The 22,981-nt window shown below is 42.6% G+C and overlaps 1 protein-coding gene across 3 annotated transcripts in view; it reads left to right on the forward strand.

Moving 5' to 3' along the window:
* Window positions 1–21,138, forward strand: part of CD28 (CD28 molecule) — a 33,317-nt gene extending 12,179 nt beyond the window's left edge. The window contains exons 1-4 of one of the 3 annotated variants that reach the window (XM_009945850.2): window positions 8,381–8,504; window positions 14,815–15,168; window positions 15,432–15,550; window positions 19,360–21,138. In XM_009945850.2, the coding sequence (XP_009944152.2) occupies window positions 8,450–8,504; window positions 14,815–15,168; window positions 15,432–15,550; window positions 19,360–19,500 (669 nt within the window). In that variant the 5' untranslated portion in view covers window positions 8,381–8,449 and the 3' untranslated portion in view covers window positions 19,501–21,138. Of the gene's footprint in view, window positions 1–8,380; window positions 8,505–14,814; window positions 15,169–15,431; window positions 15,551–19,359 lie in introns of those variants that run through there. The other 2 variants (XM_075430353.1, XM_075430354.1) reach the window with 2 other exon arrangements.
* The last annotated feature ends 1,843 nt before the right edge of the window (window positions 21,139–22,981 follow it).

Below are 22,981 nucleotides of genomic sequence, written 5' to 3' on the forward strand. Positions count from 1 at the left end.
CACTTTATTTTTTACCCTCAAGGTTATGTGGCTTGTTGCCTAATTCACAGGCCATTGTTTCTGACAGAGAAATTAAAACTTTTAAAATAGGAGAATAATGATGAAAGTGTATCAGTTACTGAGTGCCCCTGTATGATGATCTTCCAGATTAATATTAATTTGTGTTTAAAATTGTTTACAAAATGTTTAGGACTCACAAATAAATTGTTAAACTAACATCTTAAACAAACATGACCCCTGGAAACCAGGAGTGAGATCTAATCATGAGAATAGTCACAGATCACTTCCTTCTTGTTCCAAAAGTTCTGCTGCTTACTAATTTGTCTTTTATCCTACAGGACTGCTCTGTGAAAACCTCCAAGGGTATTTCATGTAATACAAAACCCACATACAACTAATCATGGAAATTCGACTAATACTAAGGGAAATTTGACTGAACAGACAAAATATTACGTGGAATAATTTGCTTTGTAAAAAACATTTACAAAATTACTTCCAATTATGAAAGGAGGATTGAACTAATGAGTGTCTTTCTGATAACCCACATGGACACTTGGGAGACTCGTGAGAAGATTTCTTAATAAAAGTGTGTGCAAGTACCTTAAGAGGGAGAATTAAGGCTAATGGTGTCATCAGCCATACTCTGTTGAAGACAAGGAAAAATGGCGAAGAAAACTCCATGTATCTGAGGCGTAAAAGTAAAAGCTCAGAAATTTAATCATGAACTCCAATTTTATCGTAAAACCCTTAGCAGACTTGGCTAGAAAAATGTGCTTTAATTTTTATAAACTCTCAGACTGTCCTGAACTCAGAAAAATCAGACTTTTAACATTGCTTTTAATAACCTTCAAAGCCTAGTGAGATATTAAAATTTTATTGTATTTTATTATAATGTGAAATATTATCCAGACAGCTGCAATAAGCAACATGTAGCAGGACCTCTTCACGGCCAAACTTTGTGTATAGGAAAAGATGAGATTATTCTGGTTTTATTATGAAGGAATTCATATTTTTCTGAGATAGTAGCAATGTGAAGTGGAAGACCACATACCCAGCTTTCTAATCCTAATAATTGCCTACTGGCTCAGCTACAAGTTTCCTAGGTAGTTCTAGCACATGTTGTTTGGTTATAAGTCAGTTTTGGGATAATCTCTGGTTTGAGGGCCAGGTTCAGCCTGTAAGAACAATACACCCACTCTGCAGTCTGCTGTCACTTTCCCACGAGCTGTTTAGTGGTGGTCACGCAGGTCAGCCACGCCATACGCCAGTCAAAGGACAGCAAAATGCCCGTTCACATTAACAGGCTGTGCACATGCCTGTTGGTTCATGTGGTGAGGCATAAGCCCGTATTATCACGTGCCATTGGCACGTCTGAGTCACCAACACTCACTGGCTCCAAGTCCTAAGATACGTTAGGAGAGACACCTAATCATTCAGCGCCCATGTGGCTCCTTAATGGACTTTATGGCTTGCACCAGTAGACAGACTGGACACCTCCGAAATAAAGCATGGAAATATTTTCTGCTTCTTGTGTGGATGTGACTTCTAATACACCATCATATCATTTTCTTCTCCTCCTCTTTAAACCAGCAAGGATTCCTGCCCTCTGAACCCACCAAGATCTTCTGTAAACAGCAAAATGTTTTCAAATTCCCGTTTAAAGGAATACTGATGTGTTGAATAAAAGCAGGATTTCTTTTCTAAGAAAAAATACATTATAAAATTAATAAGTACTAGTCGCAACTCACATGCATACGCAAATGAGCAATCAGATGCTTCCTACTGTGAGTTGAAAAGCGCTTCCTCCTGCTTTAAGCTCTTTTCACAGTTAAGAATCAGGAATTTTGGTCCCTAGGTCCTGTGTGGAAATATTTAAAACTCTTTCTAATGTATTTATGATGTTTTCCTGTGCAGCCCAGCACAGACATTTCCAGTGTGCTATGACTCAGTAGTTTATTTGAAGTTGCAGAAATACAATGAAAAGCCTGTTTCTCATAGTATTTTGGCAGAAAACAACTCTGTGGGCTGGTGTTGGCAACACCACAGTCTAAGAATAGGGCACTTCTCAGGCAGAAAGTTGTTGAATTTGGACATAAACTAGGTTTGCCTAGGCGTAAAGAAGCCACTGTCTTCAGGGAAAGGAGTAATTTGGAAATGCTTATCCTACACATTAGAGTGCGTTAGTGTCTACCAAAATAATTATTTCCTGTAAGGGCTACTCGGAATGAAGTAATCTCAAAGAACGTATTCCATTGTACAAGCGAGGTCACTGGGCAGCCCCCCCGACATTTCCTCAAAGGGGCTCTCATTGTATGGAGTGCATTATTCTAGTTTTAATTGTTCATAAACATGAGTAACGCTTCCTTCCAAGTTTGTGTAAATGGGAAGAACTATAAACGGATGGTTCTTCACCATACACGTACCATGCTGACAGCACTACTACCATTTTTATAAAATGTAGCATTTGGGTGAGACAAAAAGTAACACAACAACGAGGAAGTGAAAGAGTTAAAGCATTTTAAAATGGGCCTGATCATGGTAGCCTGAAAACCTAGCATTCTGAGCTGAGCCTGAGCTGTCCTTTTTCTGCTGAACCCAGTGGAGGTGGAAGGGTTTTCTCTAGCTGTGGCTTTACCCATAAATACAGGCTATGATGTAGATTGTTCTCTACAAATGAATGCAATGCAGGCAATTCCCTAGAAACCCCAGCTACAGCATTCCCTTACTACGGGTAATGTTTGCCAAGTGCCTCAAGTGTCTACACCGCCAGTTTGATTTGATTCTTATTTCACCCCAGGGCTCTGGTTTCCTGATTATCCATACTGTTCACGTGCTGCTTTTGGCAGCAGTAATTTTGGTCAATTATTTCTCTCCAAAAGGAAATGCTGGCTGGCACAGCTGGCAGACCAGCCAACTCCAGACATATCGCATTGGATGTGCACTGCCCAGGCTCGGACTTCTGCTCTATGCGACTGCTGTTCAGCACAGCCTCAGCAAGCCTGCCTCCCTCAGCAGCCCATTACAGACCCTCAGACCCTCTTTGAATGATGCTCCCTATTATTTAAAAATGCTTGTAGTGTTCTTGCAGTGCTCATCGATATCTTTCGTTTTCAGCATGATAAAGGAAAGGGAAATAAATTCTTTCCCTCTTAAAGTATGCGGCAATCTGAACTCCCTTCTATAATGGGCACCATTGCTTCATTGCTATCTCCTTCATGGCTTTACTGGCTATTTCCCAACTTTTCCCATACCCCTCTCCTTAGGCAGGACAGAAGATCACTGGCCTGTCATTCACTGGAGAAATGGAAGAGCTAGCCGAGCTGCCTCCAGCTGCCTGGCAGCAGCTCCAAAACAGAGACCTAGAAGCGCTAAGGATTATTTTTTCCTGGCTCTCTTTGCTCTCCCAGTCCCAAGCTTCATGTCCTCAGCTGAAGTAAACTGCAACAATTTTGTCAACTTCCATGGCCATATGCAGGGGTCTCACTCACCTTTTCTACCCAAGAGAAACAAGAAGCAGGCAGTGCTGTTAACAGAGATTATTCTCCCTCTCACCTTAATCTGAAAACTCTTTTATTGCAGAATATTTAGCATACACGTACTCACCTGTGGGCTTTATTTCAGGTGTTCCTACCTAAACATGTGACCTCCAATGAAACAGCAGCCATCTGTCATATTACAGGCAGGTGACAGATGAAGTTAATCATGCAGCTTGGAGCCATTCCCTCTCTGCCCATTTATCCACCTCCTTTGAGACTTGTTCTAACAGTCCAAATCAGGAACAGGTACAGCCAGAAGAAACAGTTACGACTTTAAAACTTGGATGAGATTTTTAACTTGAAAAGAGCCAGGAATGTACATGTGTGAACTCCTGCCGCTTCCCCAGCAAACACTAGTGAACAGCTTCCAGCTACTGGCATTAAAAATAATCAGACTGTCAGGGAAATGTTTCTTTCCCCACATAGGGAGGTCTTCCCTCAAGCTCTTTTACGCATGTGTTTGATGGTAGCGCTTAGTCCTATATTAGTGACACATTTATAGGCTGCTATCTTGAGGGCTGGAAACAAAAATTTCACATCTTTCCAAAAAAAAAAAAAAAAAAGCTCCCCTTCCACTGTGACATGTCATATTAAGTTCTGGCCCTGGAAGTTTCCTATGTACCAGACATCAGCTGCAACATTTTAAGGTACAGAAAACCAACTTAAAATTCCCTCTGAAGGAGTATATTGATTTTCCCTTCTAAGTGTGATGGTTATATTTGTGGTATGAAGGCATCTGGACTCACAGAAAGAAGAGTCTGAGAAGACTCACAACACAGTGAAAATTCACGAGTGTGCAAGGGAAAAAATAACACTGAATGGAGGCTGTCAGAAAGCCAATCTCGGAAGCTAGAGAGCACAGGGATACTCGAAGAGGTTCCTAGCTCTGCCACTAACCTGAGGTATGTCCTCGGGCGTGTCCCTTCACCTTGCTGTGATTCCATTTGCCATCTGTAAAGTGAAGATAACAACATTTAACTTTATGAAGTGCTCCAGATGACAAATGCAGCATAGCTCCTTAGGGTTAGATTACTGGACACAGTACAGGGTGAATAACACAGATCATTCATTGTCTCCCTAGTTAGGAATAACGTTACTATTTGTTAAACTCTCTCTGTCACCCCACTTCTGCATCTGTACGGCAGCTAGTTAAAGCACAATACTTGTAACAAAGATGTGAAAATATCAACCTTCCATGTTTACAAAGTATGCATAGCACTATTCATAGCAAATCATTACTAGCAGTGGCAATGGAAGAATAAAGACGTTTTAAGATTTGCAGTTGTAGGGATGAAAGCATTTACTCTAGCAGTTGACAACATACAAGCATTAAGAACAAGCATAATAAAGCCTACCTAGACTACTCGCTCAAGGTCTGTGTTATGACTCTTCATGGCGAGGAAGAGAGAGGAAGATTCTCTCAGACAACTGTTAAATGTAGTCTCTCTACAGAGCTGCAGGATAGTCCAGGGAACTCAAAATTAGTTGTCTGTAGTAGTTAAATGGAAATGTTAGTGACCTACTGTTCTCCCGTTAGACTGGAGTCCTCAGGAACAAATGATAGCATACTGTTGCAATTACTCTTCTAGCATGCATGTACATTTTTATTTGCCTGACAACAGGAGTACATGCTGGGAACAATTATTGCACTATACAACTTCCAGTGATTGAAGGGACACTTCACTTGTTTTAAAAGTAGCTTCCAAACTATGCACTTGTTTAATCGTAACAAATTTGTAATCTCTTTGTTGACTTTAACAGCTGAACACTTGGCTCCGGATACCTGTGCCACTACTTCTTCATTCTTTAGCACAAACTGGCAGCCTGCTTGGGATTTCTTGGGACAGTTTTAAAGACACCCAGATAATCCTCTGAGAAATCATACTAGATTGTATCAGCGTTTCTCTAAAATTCAGGTCATAGCTCCTGTCAGCTGTTGGTTTTCTAACAGTAGGCATGAAAAGCTACAATCAAATACCCGGACTGTTGTTTCATTTACATACTGTGATGAGTAAAAATCCCAAGCCCACAGTCTAGATTCTTGTGTAGCCTGAAAACTCATTTACAAACCTCTCTTTTACTTCTCTTGGACTGCAATTTCAGCCATTTTGTGGCGGGATGGAAACCTGGTCATATTGCACTTTTAGTGCTCTCAGTGCTCTCTCAGCTCTAGCTCCACTGAAATTATAATGTTAGTCTGGATTTCCATCACTGTGACAGCAAGCAGGGCCTGTCTGCCAGCATACAGACAGACTCAACAGACTGAAATCAGAATGGAAAATTGGGTAAGAATAGAAGTGAATGGTGCCTGAAGTAATGCTACTGCAGAACATCCTTGGGTAATGCTCAGCATATAGAACGAGAGATACTTAGCAAGATGGAAGGATAACAAAAAAATAAGAGTAAGGGCCTACTGGGGGACATTTTCAGCAATTTCTTTTCCCTAGATAAACTTTTCTGTGGTTTGTCCTAAGTGCAAGATGGTTTACTGAAAGCTATAATATCTTCTTCCCCTACCCTCATGATAACTTTGGCAACAGAAAAAAATCATACATGTGAAGTGACAAAGTCAAGTATCTAAGTGATCGGAAATGAATTGTTTAAATTAGAGCAAGAGCTGCAACTTGGAGACGGAAAAGAGCCTTCTATTTTTTCTTCCCATTCCACTTGGGAACACAATGATGATTTGTGCCCTTTTAAAATCCTAGAAAACCAAGAAGTGCAGATGAGCCAAGAGCTATTTTTGGGGGAAAAAAGTGCCCTTCCTTACTCCAGAGATCAAAGAGGAAACCATTAGGCAAAACTAAACAAGACTGAAGAACCAGAGGCTCTGGAAAGGGGAATACTGGTACTGCTGTTCATCAGCACAGAGAGAAATCATACAACACATCTTCGTCTCTAGGGACACAGCGGATAATTTCTCAGTGGCCCGTCTCCCCTCTCCTCTATTCCACCAGTCCAGTCCCTGTTTACAATCAGTGTCTTGGTCTGTCCTCACCATGGGAGAGGCACATGAGGAGCAAAATGGGAAGAAATGCGTCCACAGCCACACTGAAGAGAGTGCGCACTGTTCCCTCTTGGTTTCTGTTAGTGGTATTCCCAGAGCAGAGTCCCTTCCGACACCACTGTTTCCACAATCAGGTTTCCATCTGAACGGTGCCAACATATGCCAGTGAAACGAATGACAGTAGCTCTCTCTCTGCAACACACTCTGCTAATTCTGTGATGAGGGCAGAATGTACTCTCTGTGCATTTCCAGTCCTTATCCCAAACGCAGAAAGGATCTGACAGCCACAATGCAGATGCATGCGGCAGGCTCGATAAATATTGTGCAGGTTTGGTTACCTGAGCCAGAAGATGTGACAACAGTGGCTTTCATCTCCGAGACAGGGCAGTTCAGAAAAAAGATACTGCATTTTGTGACTTTATTGGGGGGTTCTCACTTCAAGTCCAACTGGGACTATTTAATTGATAACTGCAGGTATGCTTACATGGCTCAAATAAAGTTTCAGGATATTTATCTAGAAACCACAAAGATGGGCTAAGAAAGAGAGAATCTGAGTATTTTTGTGGTTTTTATTTTTTAAGTACAAGGAAATTTCAAAACTTTCAGTATTGCAGGCAATTTACATCAATTACAAAACAAAAGAATATTGTTAAAATTCCTAGATTGCAAATGGATATACCAGCTGAAGCCGCTCTTAGATTGCATACATAATTTCTGATAGAACGTGGCCTAAAGACCTCAGATACTAAGGCAAAAGGAAGAACAGATCATAGCTCCTCATCCCTTTCTCTAACAGCCCAATTTTCTTGAAAGTTTTCCTGCTAAACACCTCCCCTTTTCTCTCAAATAAATTACAGATAGTGACAGTCATTCATACAGTTAAATATTTCTATTTTGGTGGACAAAAGTAAATAGTTAGTAACCAGAGTTCCTCACAGTTACAAATGCCATTATCTGGCTCTCACAACCCTGCTGTTTAAAGGGGAGAGATGACCTTGATCTTGCACGGCAAAGAAGAGGGGGCATTTACCAGGTGAGTTGAAGAGAAAAACTTTAAATAAGAAGACCTCTAGTGAAAACACTGATTGAGAAGCGTGCTTGCTGCATGCTGCCTTTATTTAGATGTCAGTTGGATTACAGTTGTGCTTATTTGGGATTTTTTTCAAAAAGGGAAGATAGACCAGATCAACTGTTTCTTGCACTGTTTGGTCTGCATGTAGGCAGCAAGCAGATGCAGAAAAATTAAAATGAGCAAACCTAGATCATCTACTGCCAAAATCTGTCAGCATCCCCAGGGGCTGGGAAGGCAGGCAGAAGCAAGCCGGCAGGCCAAGAGGGGAAGGTTTCTGTTCCTAGGAGCGAGGAGAGGTAGAGCTTCCTGAGCACACGACTTCCTGAGGGGCCAGAGTTGGCCACCAGGAACTTGGAAACTGCTGGTTGCTTCTACGATGATGACGATAACAGCATACATCTGTATGTACTCTTAGTAGAGAAACAGCGCTGCACCTCTAGGGAAGTCCATTTCTCCCTGAGAGGAGCAACCTTGCAGAGCCCTAAACACAAACACACCTCTTGTAGTACAGGGACAAGAGTCCCTATTTGTGAAAGGCAAGCTTCCACTAACTTTTAGGTGTTACTGAGCCTTGCAGAGGCAACTTCCTAAGGCTAAAGTCATCAAACAAGTTAACTTCCTGTTCAAGCGTTGCCATTACAGTGGTTTCACTTGGCTGTGTATCATGTGCTGCGGAGGGAGGAGGAGGAGGAGGAGGAGGAGGAGAGAAGTTGCGTGAGCAGCCGAAGGCGCAGCCTGGCTTCCCGGGGAAGGAAGGCTGGTGGCGCGGGCCCCGGGGGACGTGGCAGTGCCTGGAGTGGGTGGGGACAAGGCGTCGGGCCCACCATCAGCACCATGCTCCTGGGGATCCTCATGGTGCTCTGCTTCATCCCCACTGCTGAGGTAACAGGTAACAAACCCCCCCACATTTCAGTCCTTTCCACTGTTTTTCCTCACTTTGATCATCGGGGGGAGAAGGTCTAGTATTGCTTTGAATTAATTTTGCACAAATTATTCTGTGTTTGGATGAAAGGGAGAGACAGAGCATACTGCTAAGACTGCACATGGATAAACTTGATATAACTAAGAGGCTGATTGTTTTCCTGCTAAAATTATCCCTCCAAGATAAGAGCCAGGAGCTTTCTTTTAATCCGATTTCTCTTTAGATGCATTTGGAAATTGCATGCACAGATAGAGGGGGGTTTATTTCACCTTCCCCATGGGCTTCACAAATTTTGCTCACAAGTGCCTTTTCTCAGGGGCAGGGGGGCTGAGCAGCCCTGGTGCCGGTGCTTCTCCTGGGGCAGCCTCTCCACGACCCCCAAGTCTCCTGAGTGGAGCTCCAGGCCCCACCACGGCCCGGCTCTGTGTGATGGGCTGCAGAGCTGAGTCCACCCACATCCTCACAGAAATAGCAAATAACAAGACTTAAAGCAGAGCTGCTTACTGAGCTCCAAGATGGGAGGATGGGAATTGCCGAGTTTCTGGTTTTTGCATTGTTAAAAGTTTATTGATACTTACTAAATATCTAGCTTCTTTCTGAAAAGATCTTCAACAACAAAAAATATGTATCTGTGATTTTGAAATCCTGAGTCTTAGTGAATGTTTGAGAATCTTCAGTTGTGGCTGAGAGCATTTTGTCTTGGTGTTGTCTTGCTGATGCAGTGTTTGTATGTTCAAAGTTAACCTGTCTTTTCAAGGGGTGCATCAAAATGTAAAGCAAGGCGAGGGATGATGGCTTTTGCTAGGACAACGTTGAGACAATTTTTCAAACCGTTGGCCTGTGAACTGTTGTTACTGGGTCTTCTCCAAATATCAATGTTTCGTATTTACAGGGAAGTTACAAACAGGAACAAAAATCTGTTTTCCGTACAAAACTTTTCACATATAGAAAGTCTTTAAAGAGTTGCTTTTTCTAATACGAGAGATAAACTGAATCTATTTTTTCCTTATTTCTGCCTTATTTTTCTATAATTATTTTCCTCAGTGGAGGCATTATAATTCGCATGATACCATGATCTACATGTCTTTAAGGGATCATAGAGTTTTTCTTCCCTGTCCTTTTCCCATGTTTATAATTCTGTGTCTGCAATATCATAATTATTTCCACAGCGGGCCCCTGGGTTGTCAGAGAAGACACTGATCCCAGGAGGCGATAAGTATCAGCAGTGGGCTAACAGTTCTAAAAACATTTCCATGAGGTGTGAACAGCTTTTAAGCAACTCTTTTCAACTAAAGCAAAATAAAATAGTGTGTGGTTATCAGACACAGGGGTTATGCCATGGCTCTAGAGACATTTATACGCTTGCTTTGCATGAAGAACATGAGTTTCTCCAATAGCTTCACTGGGACTGTTCAACAGCTTAAAGAGAAGCACATGAGGTCAGTTGCCTTTCAGGGCTCTCATCTTTTTCCCATAGCCTTTCTCCACCCCTTCATTTTGATTGAGATGATTGATCCTTAGTACATGGAAAATATTAAGGCAGTTCAAAACCCTGCAGGACTTCCTCAAGACATAAAGTGTATTGTAGGCCTCAGATATTTTGTTTTTGGGAAGAAACAGATCTTGTCCCATTCTGCTGTTGTTAGACCATACCAGTGGGTGCTGCAGATTGAGTTTGAATCATTGAAAGGGACTTAAAAGATCAGTTTGTTCATTTCCCTTTTGCAGAAATATTAATGAGCACAAAGCTTGTCCTCCCTCTCTTTTTGTTGGCTAAATAATTACCTTGCTGGGATCTGTCAGAGAGGCAGCTAGATCAAGTTGCCTGTCCCATGTATTTTGTGAAATAAGTAATATAAGTTTGTTCCCACTGCAGCGTACCACAAACGACCTAATCTTTTTACTACCCATATAACCTTCTGGCTTATGTCTCTGGGTGTTAAAATCAGCCTCTAACCCACTAAGATTACCAGAATGCAGAAGATGTATGAGGCAAGGTTAGCTGAGATTAGGATTACACCAAAAAATTCTTGTTTAAAAAACAAAGAGTAATATCACAAACTGACAAGAAAAATCCCTCTGCTCACACTGGGTTTGTTTAAAGCAAGAGCGTCACCTGGGCTTTATGTAGCACTATGCTTCCTGCAGTACTCACACCAAAGTAGGAAAGATTAGCAGAAAGCAAGTCTAAAACGGCTAGAAGGGGCAGATCGCTCCAGCTGCACATTATACATGCAGCTGGGGACCTAAAACCAAAGTAAAAGAAAGGTCCTTGTACCTGGGAAAGAAGAGTAAAGGTGATCAAAGAACAGACCAGCAGCAGCAAAAATGGAATAGCTTTGTTTATAACATAGCTGTGTGTCTTTCTGTCTGTTCATTAAATAAACTCCTTTCAGGTTTTCCCCTATCCCTCCAGTGAATTTGGTGGGTCATTTCTTTACCATGCTTTTAGAAATCCCAGCTTCTCCCAGATTCCTTGCTCTGGCAAATAGCTCCTTGAAGTCAACTGGCATCGAAATGAAAGAAAGGAGAGTACAAAATATTTTTAGCAGAATATTTTTTTCCAGTAGCTGATGATGATTCATGGAAAGTTCTGGAAAAAAAACCCTCAAAATAGTTATTTTTCTGTACTTTGTCATCTCTATTTCACTTTCTTGGCAAACAAGAAAGAAAGAAAAAAAACTTCAATGAAGTTTTGCTTGCATCAGGGCTTCAAGACTAAAGAGTCAATATTTTACATAAATTATATATAGATTACATTTTTTTCATGATGCGAAAAACGCTCACATGTGATTATAACAAGTGTCTAGCACGACAAATAAGGTATAAAAAAGATTAATAAATATTTAGAGATCTTACACACCATTGCATATAAATGCTAAGATCCTGAGAAATGTTGCAGCCTGTGCACACTGAATTAAATGATTTTACATTTTTAGACTTCACAGCTTGTTGAAACTGTAGACAATGATTTTTCACAACTGCCATTTTCTTGGCTGGGTAAGGGCAAGATATAGATATTTATTCCTATGCAGCATGACTGAACACAGCTCTGGAAATGGCAATCATAACCCTATTTAGGGGAAAGCATACACTAATGGAAACACATACTAAATGTTTCAGAGGTTCACCATTTTAGCAAACTCAAAGCGACACTTACGAGAAAAACTGTCTCCGTGAAGGCAAAAGCAGCCACAGCCTGTGCTTGCTCAGAATGGTCGAGATCCTACTAAGAATATAATGAAATCCTATTCAGATCACAAGTGAAGTAAGGGATGCTTGGCCTTACTCTGTTTTCCCTGTGAAATTAGTACACATTTTGGCATGATTGACTTTCTTCAATTCGAAAAACAATCCAAGCCCAGAGGAGGAGGAGCAGGGCCGGTCTAGCACGCCTGTGGGGTAAGCATGCCTTGCCCCTGCTGGCACTGCAGACCAACCAATTCACTTGGTGCTAATTAGCTCCTATAAATGAAAGACAAATATCTCCCTTAATCAATTTAGAATTGAAGTAATAGAGCCACTTTGTGAAAGCAGATTTTGGTGCTTAGCTTAAATCACGTAGGAGCAGTCTTCTTTTGATGATCCATAAATAAATTTTTTCCCACTGCTCAGCCATCCTGCATCCCAACATCAGTAGCATGCAGGCTGGGTTATCAACACCCAGCCTGCATGCCAAGGCCAACAGACCAGACCATAAATCCAAGAGGCAGAAAGAAGTTGAAGGAACTACTTTTTTATCTGGGTGTATCAAAAGAGACTAGTTGCCAGTTGGCACAATGTCACGGCAGGGACCCAAATAGTCCAAAGCTGTAGTTAAATAGTGGACCTCAAGGCATGAAGCTGTATACTAAACATCAGGAATCCAGATTAGCTGACAACAGCAAAAGGTGGAGGTAAGTCATTGAGGTCAGACATTGAGTCTAAATAACATTTGAAGGTGGTCCCTCAGTGATAAGATTTTCAGTGTTCTTTGTCTTTCCTCTGGCCATAGCGAAAATCTGATCAGGTTGAGCAATAAACATCCATTAGTTTTCTGTAACTACTCGCAGTGAAAAACAGGCAAGCACTTTTCTGAAGTGCCATGCTTCTGCAAGTGTCTGTTCCGAGATGCCTATTTTAGTTGTAAGCTCTGAGACAGAAGAGGTCTCTTCTGAAGGTGTATTCAGTCCCTGTGACGATCAGGGTTGTAGTGGTGGGCACTATCGCAGTGCAAATCAGAAGAATAACTCTGTCTCTAGTGAGATGTGTAGAATCCTGCTGTGCTAAAGGTAGAACAGTTCTACCTCAGACTTGCACGTTGCTACTTAGGCCAACAAAAATATGATCAAATACCTTGTCTAAAGGGGTGGAATCCAAAACTCACCCCTTACTAGAATGCCATATAAGCCTATGCGAGAGCTTTTGTCGGAAAATGCTGATTCGATGAAACTGAAATGTTTTGCTGAAATGTCTTCATTTCGATGAAAATTCACCACAGGCAGCACCCCAAGTAGCAGCCTGCCTTGTCTGTTATTAATCCGCTGTTCAGTTCCAGGATTCCAAGATCCATGTCTCTTTCTGCTGGAAAGCCTGGAAATGCTCATTCTTCATCAAAACACAAAGGTTCATAGTGTCTGGGTTCCCTGCAAACATGGGATTTCAGAACTGTGATGAGCTCTGCTCCACCCTCACACTAGCTATGTTGAACAAAGGGGCACACAGATAATGGACTACAATCTTCCTTTGCTAAAGACGAGGCAGTAGAGCATTCTCTGTCTCATGTCTTCTTGCTCTCCCAAGAAGAAAGGGCTGGTAAACAAGACTTCCAGTGAGAAAATTAACAACTTCAGCAACTTCATGGGTTGGGCTGGTAACTGGAGAATCTGCTAGCCGTGGGTTGTTTTCACTGCACGCACCCTACCACTACTCCTGGCCATCTCATGCATCTCTTTGGGTTTACTTTAGTCTCTGGATCACGTTCATCCCAAGGGAGTATCCTACTCAAGAGGGTGGGGTACTCTATCTTCTTGCACAGGTGTGAACACAGGAACTGTAGCCATTTGGTCCTAAATATTGTTAAACATGGCAAAATACTTGTTTTCTGGGCATTCTGGATCTGGCCTCCTTCCCATTCCATTTCCCTTACTAGCCTTTTTTAAGTCTCATCACATGGATAAAGTAGGAAGAATATAGGTTTTGCAGGAGAATTTGAGGACAAGAGATAAGATTGTCATTCTCACAACCACAGCAATTCTCAGGGATCTGTAAGAGGCTACTAAGACCTTGTATGAGTTGAGCTTGCATGAAGACTTCTGCAGTGACATACGCACACGAAAGGGCTGTCGTTAGTTCTGACAAGTTCCTAGCTTAAAAGCCAAAACTTCTTTCCTCTTACTTACGGGTCATCACTTGAAAAATAGGGCCTCATTTGTACAGGATGATTTTCCTGGGAAGAAGTTGTCTTTTTGCATAGTCGTTGTAGTGTTTCATTGTTTGGCAGATGGTAGCACAGAGGTCTACATATCAGAAAACATTTCCTGTTTATGTATCAGTCCAGTCAATCCGAATTGAATTATACCTTCATGTGATATGCTTTTTGCAGGCCATTCAAGTGCTAAGTGCCAATGCAGTGCCAAATTAGTCAGCTCCTGAGTCCTTTGAGAGATTAAGAATCTACTACAACTTCTAGCTAGAGAAATGACTTATTTTACATTAAAATGATAGCAGTTCATGCTTTTAGTGCTCATCGTCCAAGGTCCAAACCCTTGAAATGGTTCAGCAAGTTCCACCTTCAAACTCTTCAAGTCTGTACTTGGATTAAAAAACAAGTGTATAAATAATAGTCTCTTACGTGACTGCTAAACTAAGCATTTAATTCCTGGTATTTTCACTCCATAAATGCCCCCTGGGAATCTGCTTGCTAAGGAAAGCATAGACTAAGGTGGCCTTACATACACACACACGCAGAGTAGCCCTCTGAGCCCTGACATTAAATCTTCATCACATGGGCCACTTTCTGTACTAGTGTTCTGACTCTGAAGAAAAACACTCATGACCTCACAGTGTCCCCTAGTGACTATGTAATTATTTATGTAGCGGGGGGGTTGCTGCAACAAGGGCTCCTGTGAGAAACTGCTTCTGCAGCTTGGTGGTTACGTACTCCCCAGTAGGGAGTGTCATCAGGGGAGAGGAAATATGGAGAAGCGTTGCACGGGAGGATGTGTGGTTCTAAAGTCTCATACTGTATTTTATAAACAAGTGTTTTTCTCACTTTCTCCGCTCCCCTCCCTTCCAGAAAACAAGATTTTAGTGGCTCAGCGTCCTTTGCTCACTGTAGCGAACAAAACTGCAACTCTAGTCTGCAACTACACATACAATGGAACAGGGAAAGAATTTCGAGCTTCGCTGCACAAAGGAACAGACAGTGCAGTTGAAGTTTGCTTTATTTCATGGAACACAACCAAAATTAGCAGTAATTCAAATAAAGAATTCAACTGCCAGGGGATTCATGATAAAGACAAAGTCATCTTTAATCTTTGGAATATGAGTGCCAGCCAAACCGACATCTACTTCTGCAAAATTGAGGCCATGTATCCACCTCCGTATGTCTACAATGAGAAGAGCAATGGGACCGTCATTCACGTGAAAGGTAAGCTGGGAAATCTGCATGGGTCAGTATCCTCCCTATAAACACTCCCTACATGATGGCTTGAGGCAGTTTCCTCCAAAAAAAAACCAAAACAACAACTTGGGTTGCCTGGTAAAACTACATTCCTGCTCCTGATGTCCTGAAGAAGACATCTTGAAGTGATGATTAATACAAATGGCACATTGGAACAAGGAGTAAAAAGCAAAGATTAAAGGTTTTTGCTTTCATGTACTTAAAAGTTTTCTTTGTTCTTTTCCTTAAAGAGACACCCATCCAAACACAAGAGCCTCAGTCTGCAATTTCTTTGTGGATTATGGCGGCAGTGACTGGAGTTCTTGCTTTCTACAGTATGCTAATAACTGCAGTTTTTATTAATTATTGGGTAAGAAATTACTATTTTCCTTTGCTCTGTGTGCTCTTTGTCCCTAGCTCATTTCTCAGGCTATACTTGCCATGTTTACCAATGACAGACCTCACTTCAGGATCACAGTTATTCTTCACCCCAGCTATATATGCGTACCCATGCTATGGCCCAAAAGAGTTGAAACACCAGGTTGGCAGTCAGGCCTCTGCAGTAGACCCCTAAAGCAAATAGTAGTGCGAGAGACACAGGTAGGGACAGAGTGTATCCTAAGCAAGTTTGCTGATGACACAAAAATGGGAGTAGTGGTGGATACACCAGAAGGCCATGCTGCCATCCAGCAAGACCTGGACAGGGTGGAGAGGAACCTCATTAAATTCAACAAGGCCAAGTGTAGGGTCCTGCACCAGAGGAGGAACAACCCCAGGCACCAGTAGAGGCCAGGGGCTGACCTGCTGGAGAGCAGCTGTATGGAGAGGGACCTGGGTGTCCTGGTGGATGACAAGTTGACCATGAGCCAGCAGCGTGCCCTGGCTGCCAAGAAGGCCAATGGGATCCTGGGATGCATTAAGAAGAGTGTGGCCAGCAGGTCAAGGGAGGTTCTCCTCCCCCTCTACTCTGCCCTAGTGAGGCCATATGCGTCTTGTCCCAGTTCTGGGCTCCCCAGTCCAAGAAAGATGAGGAGCTACTGGAGAGAGTCCAGCGGAGGGCTACGAGGATGGTGAGGGGACTGGAGCATCTCTCCTATGAGGAAAGGCTGAGGGAGCTGAGCTTGTTCAGCCTGAAGAAGAGAAGGCTGAGAGGGGATCTAATAAATGCTTATAAATACCTGAAGGGTGGGTGTCAGGAGGATGGGGCCAAACTCTTTTCAGTGGTGCGCAGTGACAGGACAAGGGTAACAGGCACAGACTGAAGCAGAGGAAGTTCCAGCTGAACACAAATAAAAACCTTACTTTGAGGGTGACAGTGCACTGGAGCAGGCTGTGCAGAGAGGTTGTGGAGTCTCCTTCTCTGGAGATATATTCAAAACCCACCTGGACAAGGTCCTGTGCAACCCGCTGTAGGTGACCCTGCTTGGGCAGGGGGGTTGGACTAGATGACCCTCAGAGGTCCCCTCCAACCCCTCCAATTCTGTGATAGTGTTGGCAGCACACCAGCAATACTGGGACACTGTCTCTAGCTCTGCCAATTGTCCCTGTCAGGGAAACATAGCACTATAAGCATTCCTGGCAAAACCCTTTGAGACTATACTGACAGAAGGAGCTCACCCACAGTAAAACAATCCTTAGGGAGCCCTCAGCTGGCCCAAGACCATCTGCACTGATGTCTTGTGGCTATCCAGCAATTCCCTTGAGTACCCACTATGTCTGGCAGCTTGACTGCAAGGGAATAGGAGCACCAGGATCTCAGCAGTCCCTCATCTGCCTCTGTACATTAACCCTAAGAAAACTGAGACATTCTTATGGCTCATTATTTTTGCTTTCTAATGTCTCTGTAGAGTTGGCTGGCCCAGGTCACATCCAGTTCTGCCTGTTAGAGCAAAGAGAAAGCGAGGTGTGATGCAGAGGCAGCAGAAGGACATTCTCCTATGCAAGTCTTAGGATCGTGATTTCCCAGAGCTGATTTACATTACTTAATCCATGTGGGAAAGATGTGAACGATGACCACAGAGAGCTCTGTTCCCGGCATTCTGCCTTTCCCCTGTATCTTTGCCATTAAATAGCGATTTTCAACACATTACCGGGTAACCTATAAAAAGGGCTCAGAGTCCTTGACAGGTTAAATGTTACATGTGTACAGAAAGCTACTCTCACTGCTAGCTGAAGCTTGAGATCTGTTAAATGTTTCACAAAAATACGCTTGCTCAGTATATGGCCATTCCTAATGGAAAACAATCAAATGGGGCATTGAAGCAGGAAAGCACAAAGGCAGGTTAAGTGGTCCTTCTTTGTGCCTTACTGCAGAGGCTGACCCCGAAGAGAGCTGAGAGGATGACAGCAAACGGCTGCTGGTGCTACAGTGCTGTGCTACAGTGGCTGTGCCCTGATGAGATACCGTAGCTTCAAATCCACCATTTAGAATCTGAAACATTTTCTCTCTGCTATATTCGTTTGGTAGCTAATGGCTACGCACTTTGCTACTAACATGTCTGCCCCCAGCAAGAGCAACAAGGCTGCATCGCGATGTGCGCTGTTTGCTGCATCAATTTTTACCTGCTGTTATTGCTGCTGGTGTTATTCTCCTGATAATACGTAGGCTAAGCGTGGATGGATTTAGAATGTTGCTGAATGTAAATACAGCTGCCTAGAAGACGTTGTGAATTGGAAGAAAAGGTCCTAAAATATGATACTTGAAGCCTATTTCACTTCAGTTCGCATAAGAAGCTAAAAATTTGTCTATTCTCAGAGTTCTGCCTTCCCTGGAGGAAAACTGCTTTCCTCTTCAAAAGTAGCGGTCTTTGATCCGGTGACAATCCAGCATTCACTCACGCTAGCAAAACCTCTTTCTCTCTTGCAAAATTACCGCTTAGGTGAATCCAGAGTCTTATATTAGGGAGAGGAACATGTACAGGTAAAGCTTTTATATCTAATGATTTACATACATTGACTGCATTGCATGGTTTAAGCAGTATGTAACTTACATTCAACTCCTTGCATATATAAAACATTAATATCAAAAAGCTTAAAATGTTTCATAGTAACTGCCCCACTATGCATGTATAGCATAATTCAGCCATCAGATTTTCTAATGCAAACCTCCTTCAGTTTCACAGCACCACAAGTATATTAGAGCATATGCAAATATTTATGTACTTAGGAAGGAAATTTCAATAAAAATGAGAATGCAAAAGAAGGTATGATCAGAATTAAGGAAAAACCATGGAAGCACTTAGCCTCTGATTAATAAAGCCTTAAACTAAGCAAAAACACCAATCTTGCATACAGCCAGCAACAGTCAGGGGTTCAAATGCTGCTGCAGCCACAAACTTCCTCTGTAATTATAGGCAAATTATTTCACCTGTCTTCTGTTACTCTTCTTTCTGACAGAGAGGCTGCCTCCCTTGTCTCACAGGGGCATTATAAGGCAGGAATTCAACAGCGGAAAAGAGATTTTTGAGTCCCAGATAGTGAGACAGAAAAGATTAACATGAGTTCTGATTTCTTTTGCCCCTTGAAGGAAGGCGCAGAATAACATATACATTGCCCATTCCTGCTGTAAATTGTAGTCCAACCATGATACACATAGCCTGGGCTGATTTTTCCTGCTCTTATTCTGCATGAGTTCAGGTAATTTCTTTTGTTCTCCTGATAAATGAGGACAGCCTTCAGTGAAACTGTATTGCTTCTGCTGAGTCATTCCACAGCTGAGAATTGATGGTGAGAGGCATCAGTTTGTATCCTTGGTTTGCAGCATTCCTTTACCTGGAGAACTAACACTGTGAATCTCTCAGCAATATAAGCTGGAGACTTGCATTTAGGCTGGGCAAATTCCATAGATTATTTTATGAGGATGCGTGTTTTAATTCTTTCGTAAATGTATTTAAACCTGAGGGCTGCCTTATAAATGTGCCAGCTTCCCTGAACCAGGGCCTAGGGCCAGAACTGTCAGCAGTTAATACGAGAATTGGGTGAGACAATTTGTTAATTCAGCGAAGGAAAAATTAATAAAATCCATTATTAACTTCTCTTAGGTCTTATTAACAGTCAAACCCCCTGTGTTCCAAGGATCTCTGTTACCTTTCTTCTTTTCCCTTTTTGAACATTCACTCCAGGCAGGACAGACTAATTTGCAGAAAAGTTTTCACACTTCTCTTCCCCATTCTCCCACAGCAGAAATCAAAAAAAAAAATGTACCATCAGAGTGACTACATGAACATGACTCCCCGGCATCCACCATACCAGAAGAACAAGGGTTACCCCTCCTATGCGCCAACACGTGACTACACTGCATACCGGTCCTGGCAGCCGTGACACCCATCGGTAGCCTCGTGTGCTTCTAGGCAGTCACTTGCTCTTGGACGTGGAAGGACAGCCTCTCATTTTCTCATCATGTTTGTCGTTATTGATCACAGATACCTACACCATAGCAAGTATTGGCTAAACTTTGATATACTATACTAAAAGAAAAAACAAACAAACATAAGGCGGGGGCGGAGAAAAAAGGATCTCCATGATGGTTGAAAATGAGATACAGCTTGTGTTGAGGGTTGTCAGTAAGTAAGACAGAAAGATGGCACCAAACCTCAGAGTTGGTCTCCTCCTAACACTTGTAGTTTTGCTCCGCTGTTGGGAAAACCAGAACTTCTGACCTTTCCCAATAACTGCTGCCTTAGATTTAAACCTTATTTTCCTTTCTTGTATGTCTAATCCTCATAAACCCTTGTTGTAGTTATATCAGGCAACATGTTAAAAAAAAAGAAGAATCCCTTCTTCCCTATAGACCAGGGCACAGTTTGAAGTTCAAAACACATGCTTGAAAGAAAGAGGGAAAAGTCAGCCAGAAGGCATCACAAGCTATTAGGCTGTGGCAAAAATGGGCTGCCAGGACAAATCAAGCTGATGATAGAAAACGACTAAACTTTCAACTTGTGAGTCCTTAGGTTGGACACTTTGTAAATGTTCCTAAGGCCATTTGAAGTCATGAGCAAGCAGCTCCACAGAGTGAGAAAGTAATCAACCTGAAGACAAAATCAAGACAAGCAGGAGAGGAAGAAAGATCTGTTGTTGTCATGAAGAGCCCCACTTCTGTTTTGTTTGCTCCTACAGCAAGGGGACACAACATCATATGGGAAGCATTAGAAGACACAGACGTCAGATTCTGAGGAGAGCTTTACTTCCATATTTGAAATTTTGTTTCTGTCCAAAAGACATTCTGCTGAGTCCTCCTGAAAATCCACGCATATCTTCTACACCTAGGTTGTACCACAGCTCTTTTGAAAATCTGGGTCCAGTAATGAGCAATTAAAGATTCCTTGAATTTTTTTCCACAACACAAGCACCCACTTATTGGGAGGTGAGAGCGTCCTTTGTTCCCACCATTGTGATTTGGACCTGCAAGTGCTCAGCTGTCTGCAGGGACTGCTCTGGGCACTTCGAGGAGCTTTGTGTTGACTGGAGGTTACCTTTCTATCTGAAGATTTTCTTCAGGAATGCTCCATGCTGGAGTAGGACAAAGTCTTCAGCAAAACCTTCTTCATTCCTTCAATTAAGCATGTTTACATTAACAAGACATCCTACACTGTAATTGGGGTTGTCTTGGCATAAAATCCCTTTGCATACTGAGGAGATGGGGTTTATTTTATAGGGACTACTAAAAAATAATAAATCAATAAAAAATAAATCCATATTCCCACCTTGAAATAAAATTGGGATCGTACAACATTTACTTTCCTCCAAATTGGGGTAAGATGATTCCTTCTCTCCTTGAGGGGACTTGACAAAAGTAGAGACGTGGAAGTGTGGCAACAATCTGTTTTGATTACTCAACACAAGAAAAAAACTTTGGCACTTCCAAATCGGAAGTTTTGTTGGAGTTTGCTGACTGGGCCCCAAACCATTCATTCTGAGTCATATTGCCATGTTCCAGGAGGGTGCTGTGCCACCTCCAGACAGCGATGAAGTGCCTGCTGTCCCCGAGCCAGGGACAGCTCGGCCAGGGCAGGGCGCAGAGCCCACAGCGGCAACAGCAAGCGAGGCCTGAGTGTCCACTGCCACAAGGCAGTGCTGTGCATTTGGCATGGGACTGCGGTCTTGGGCTGAGCAGGCCCCGACAGCTTTGCTCTGGGTCAGTTCAGAAAAACCAAAAGCTTATGATTGGGTTGAAGAACTTCAAAGCAAAGTGGTTTTATTTATTTCTTCTCCTTTCAGCCCCCCAAGGCTGACATTTTTCCACATACATTTTTTACATTTTTTTCCCCCGAAAAGCCCCTTACTACGCCTTTGTACTACAGCCGAGGCAGCAAAGAGAAGGCACAGGGGGTGGAGAAGAAGGAGCCAGGCAAGGCCTGTGGCAGTCCCGGCACGGTCCCAGCTTGGCCCTCCTTGCTGGCACTGACTGGGGGGCTGCCACCTTCCTCCTCACTTGGAGGGGAGAAGTGGATGATCCTGTGCCAGGGGCATCCAGCCACTCCTGGCAGAGAGCAGCAGGCTGGGCACAGTCCTCCATCAGGGTACAGCACTGTCTCGCCATGCTCCGTGCCATCTACCAGTGTTGTCATCCTTTAACACAACATGAACAAGTGCTCTGGTTACAATACACTGTGAACAAATCACATCTTCTAGTGCAAATGTAAGGTGAGATGGCAAATGTGTATCAAAAGCATAAAACAGGGGAAATGTTCTTTCTTTAAACTTCATATATATATATTTAGATACAGATGTATCTATTTCTTTATATTTATATTTCTTACAGTTTTTTTATACTTTTTGCAATCTCCTTCTAAAATTATTAAATAGTTACAGTAAATTAAATCCTGAATAAATGCATTGGGCCTGAGACTAGTCAGAAGAAAGTATTACTTTCTAAAGCACTTGTTGGTATAATTTGCTTTCCTTCCCCTAACACTTTTGTAATTTCCGTATTTAAAACATACTGATAGCTCCCAGGACATGATATTGGAAAGTAAGTCTTGGAACCCCTGGAATGAGTATTAATTTATTTGACTGACCAAATAGAAAGGGAGACACAGGGAAACATCCTAAACATATAATGAAAAAAATGAGGAAAACCGGGACAGGAGAGGCCCCAGCGCTGTATTAAAATGGACATCGCCACTATATTAAAGCACTGTAGGGACACAAATTACAGGCTGTTGGAAATGAGATATCAGTATATACCTTCTACCCACCACTGTAAGGGACTAAAAGTGTTTGCAGAGAAGCAACCCAGTTAAGCCTGGAGTCAGGCTCTGCATATGTGGATTAGCATACATGACAAACAGAGCAATCCTAATTTATTCCATCTGGTTTTAGGCAATGCAGAACACGCCAGGACAGCCCTGACCGTCCCTGGCCCTGCCTTTGGGGTCTATATGCTGTTTACGGGATGATGTAAAGAGAAACCTCCCTCTGTTGCTGCTCCGAACTTGGAAACTGGCCCTCATAGAGGGCAGCAAGAGATTAACAGGGTTTTCTGGCTTGCACAGAGGTCTTCATTCAAATGCAAATATAATCCTGCTGAAGAGTGATTTCATTTCATTCTCCGTTCCCTCACTTTTGGATCTCAGTGTCAAACAAACATCTGATCTGCAGTCATCATATCGGAACGGCAATCAACGTGTGTTGCGAAGGGTCAACCAAGGGTTGTGCAGCTCCAGCGCCCTGCATGCTGATTCCTGTTCTGCACTTCTCCAGCACAGCACAAAACAACAACCTGGCTCATCTGTGCTGCCAGGAGCCAAGCCCCTAGGAGACGAATGCTGAGGAGGCAGCCTGTGCTATCTTTGCAGTATCT

Source organism: Opisthocomus hoazin, chromosome 9, assembly GCF_030867145.1.
Source record: "Opisthocomus hoazin isolate bOpiHoa1 chromosome 9, bOpiHoa1.hap1, whole genome shotgun sequence".
In the NCBI taxonomy this organism is placed as follows: Eukaryota; Metazoa; Chordata; class Aves; order Opisthocomiformes; family Opisthocomidae; genus Opisthocomus; species Opisthocomus hoazin.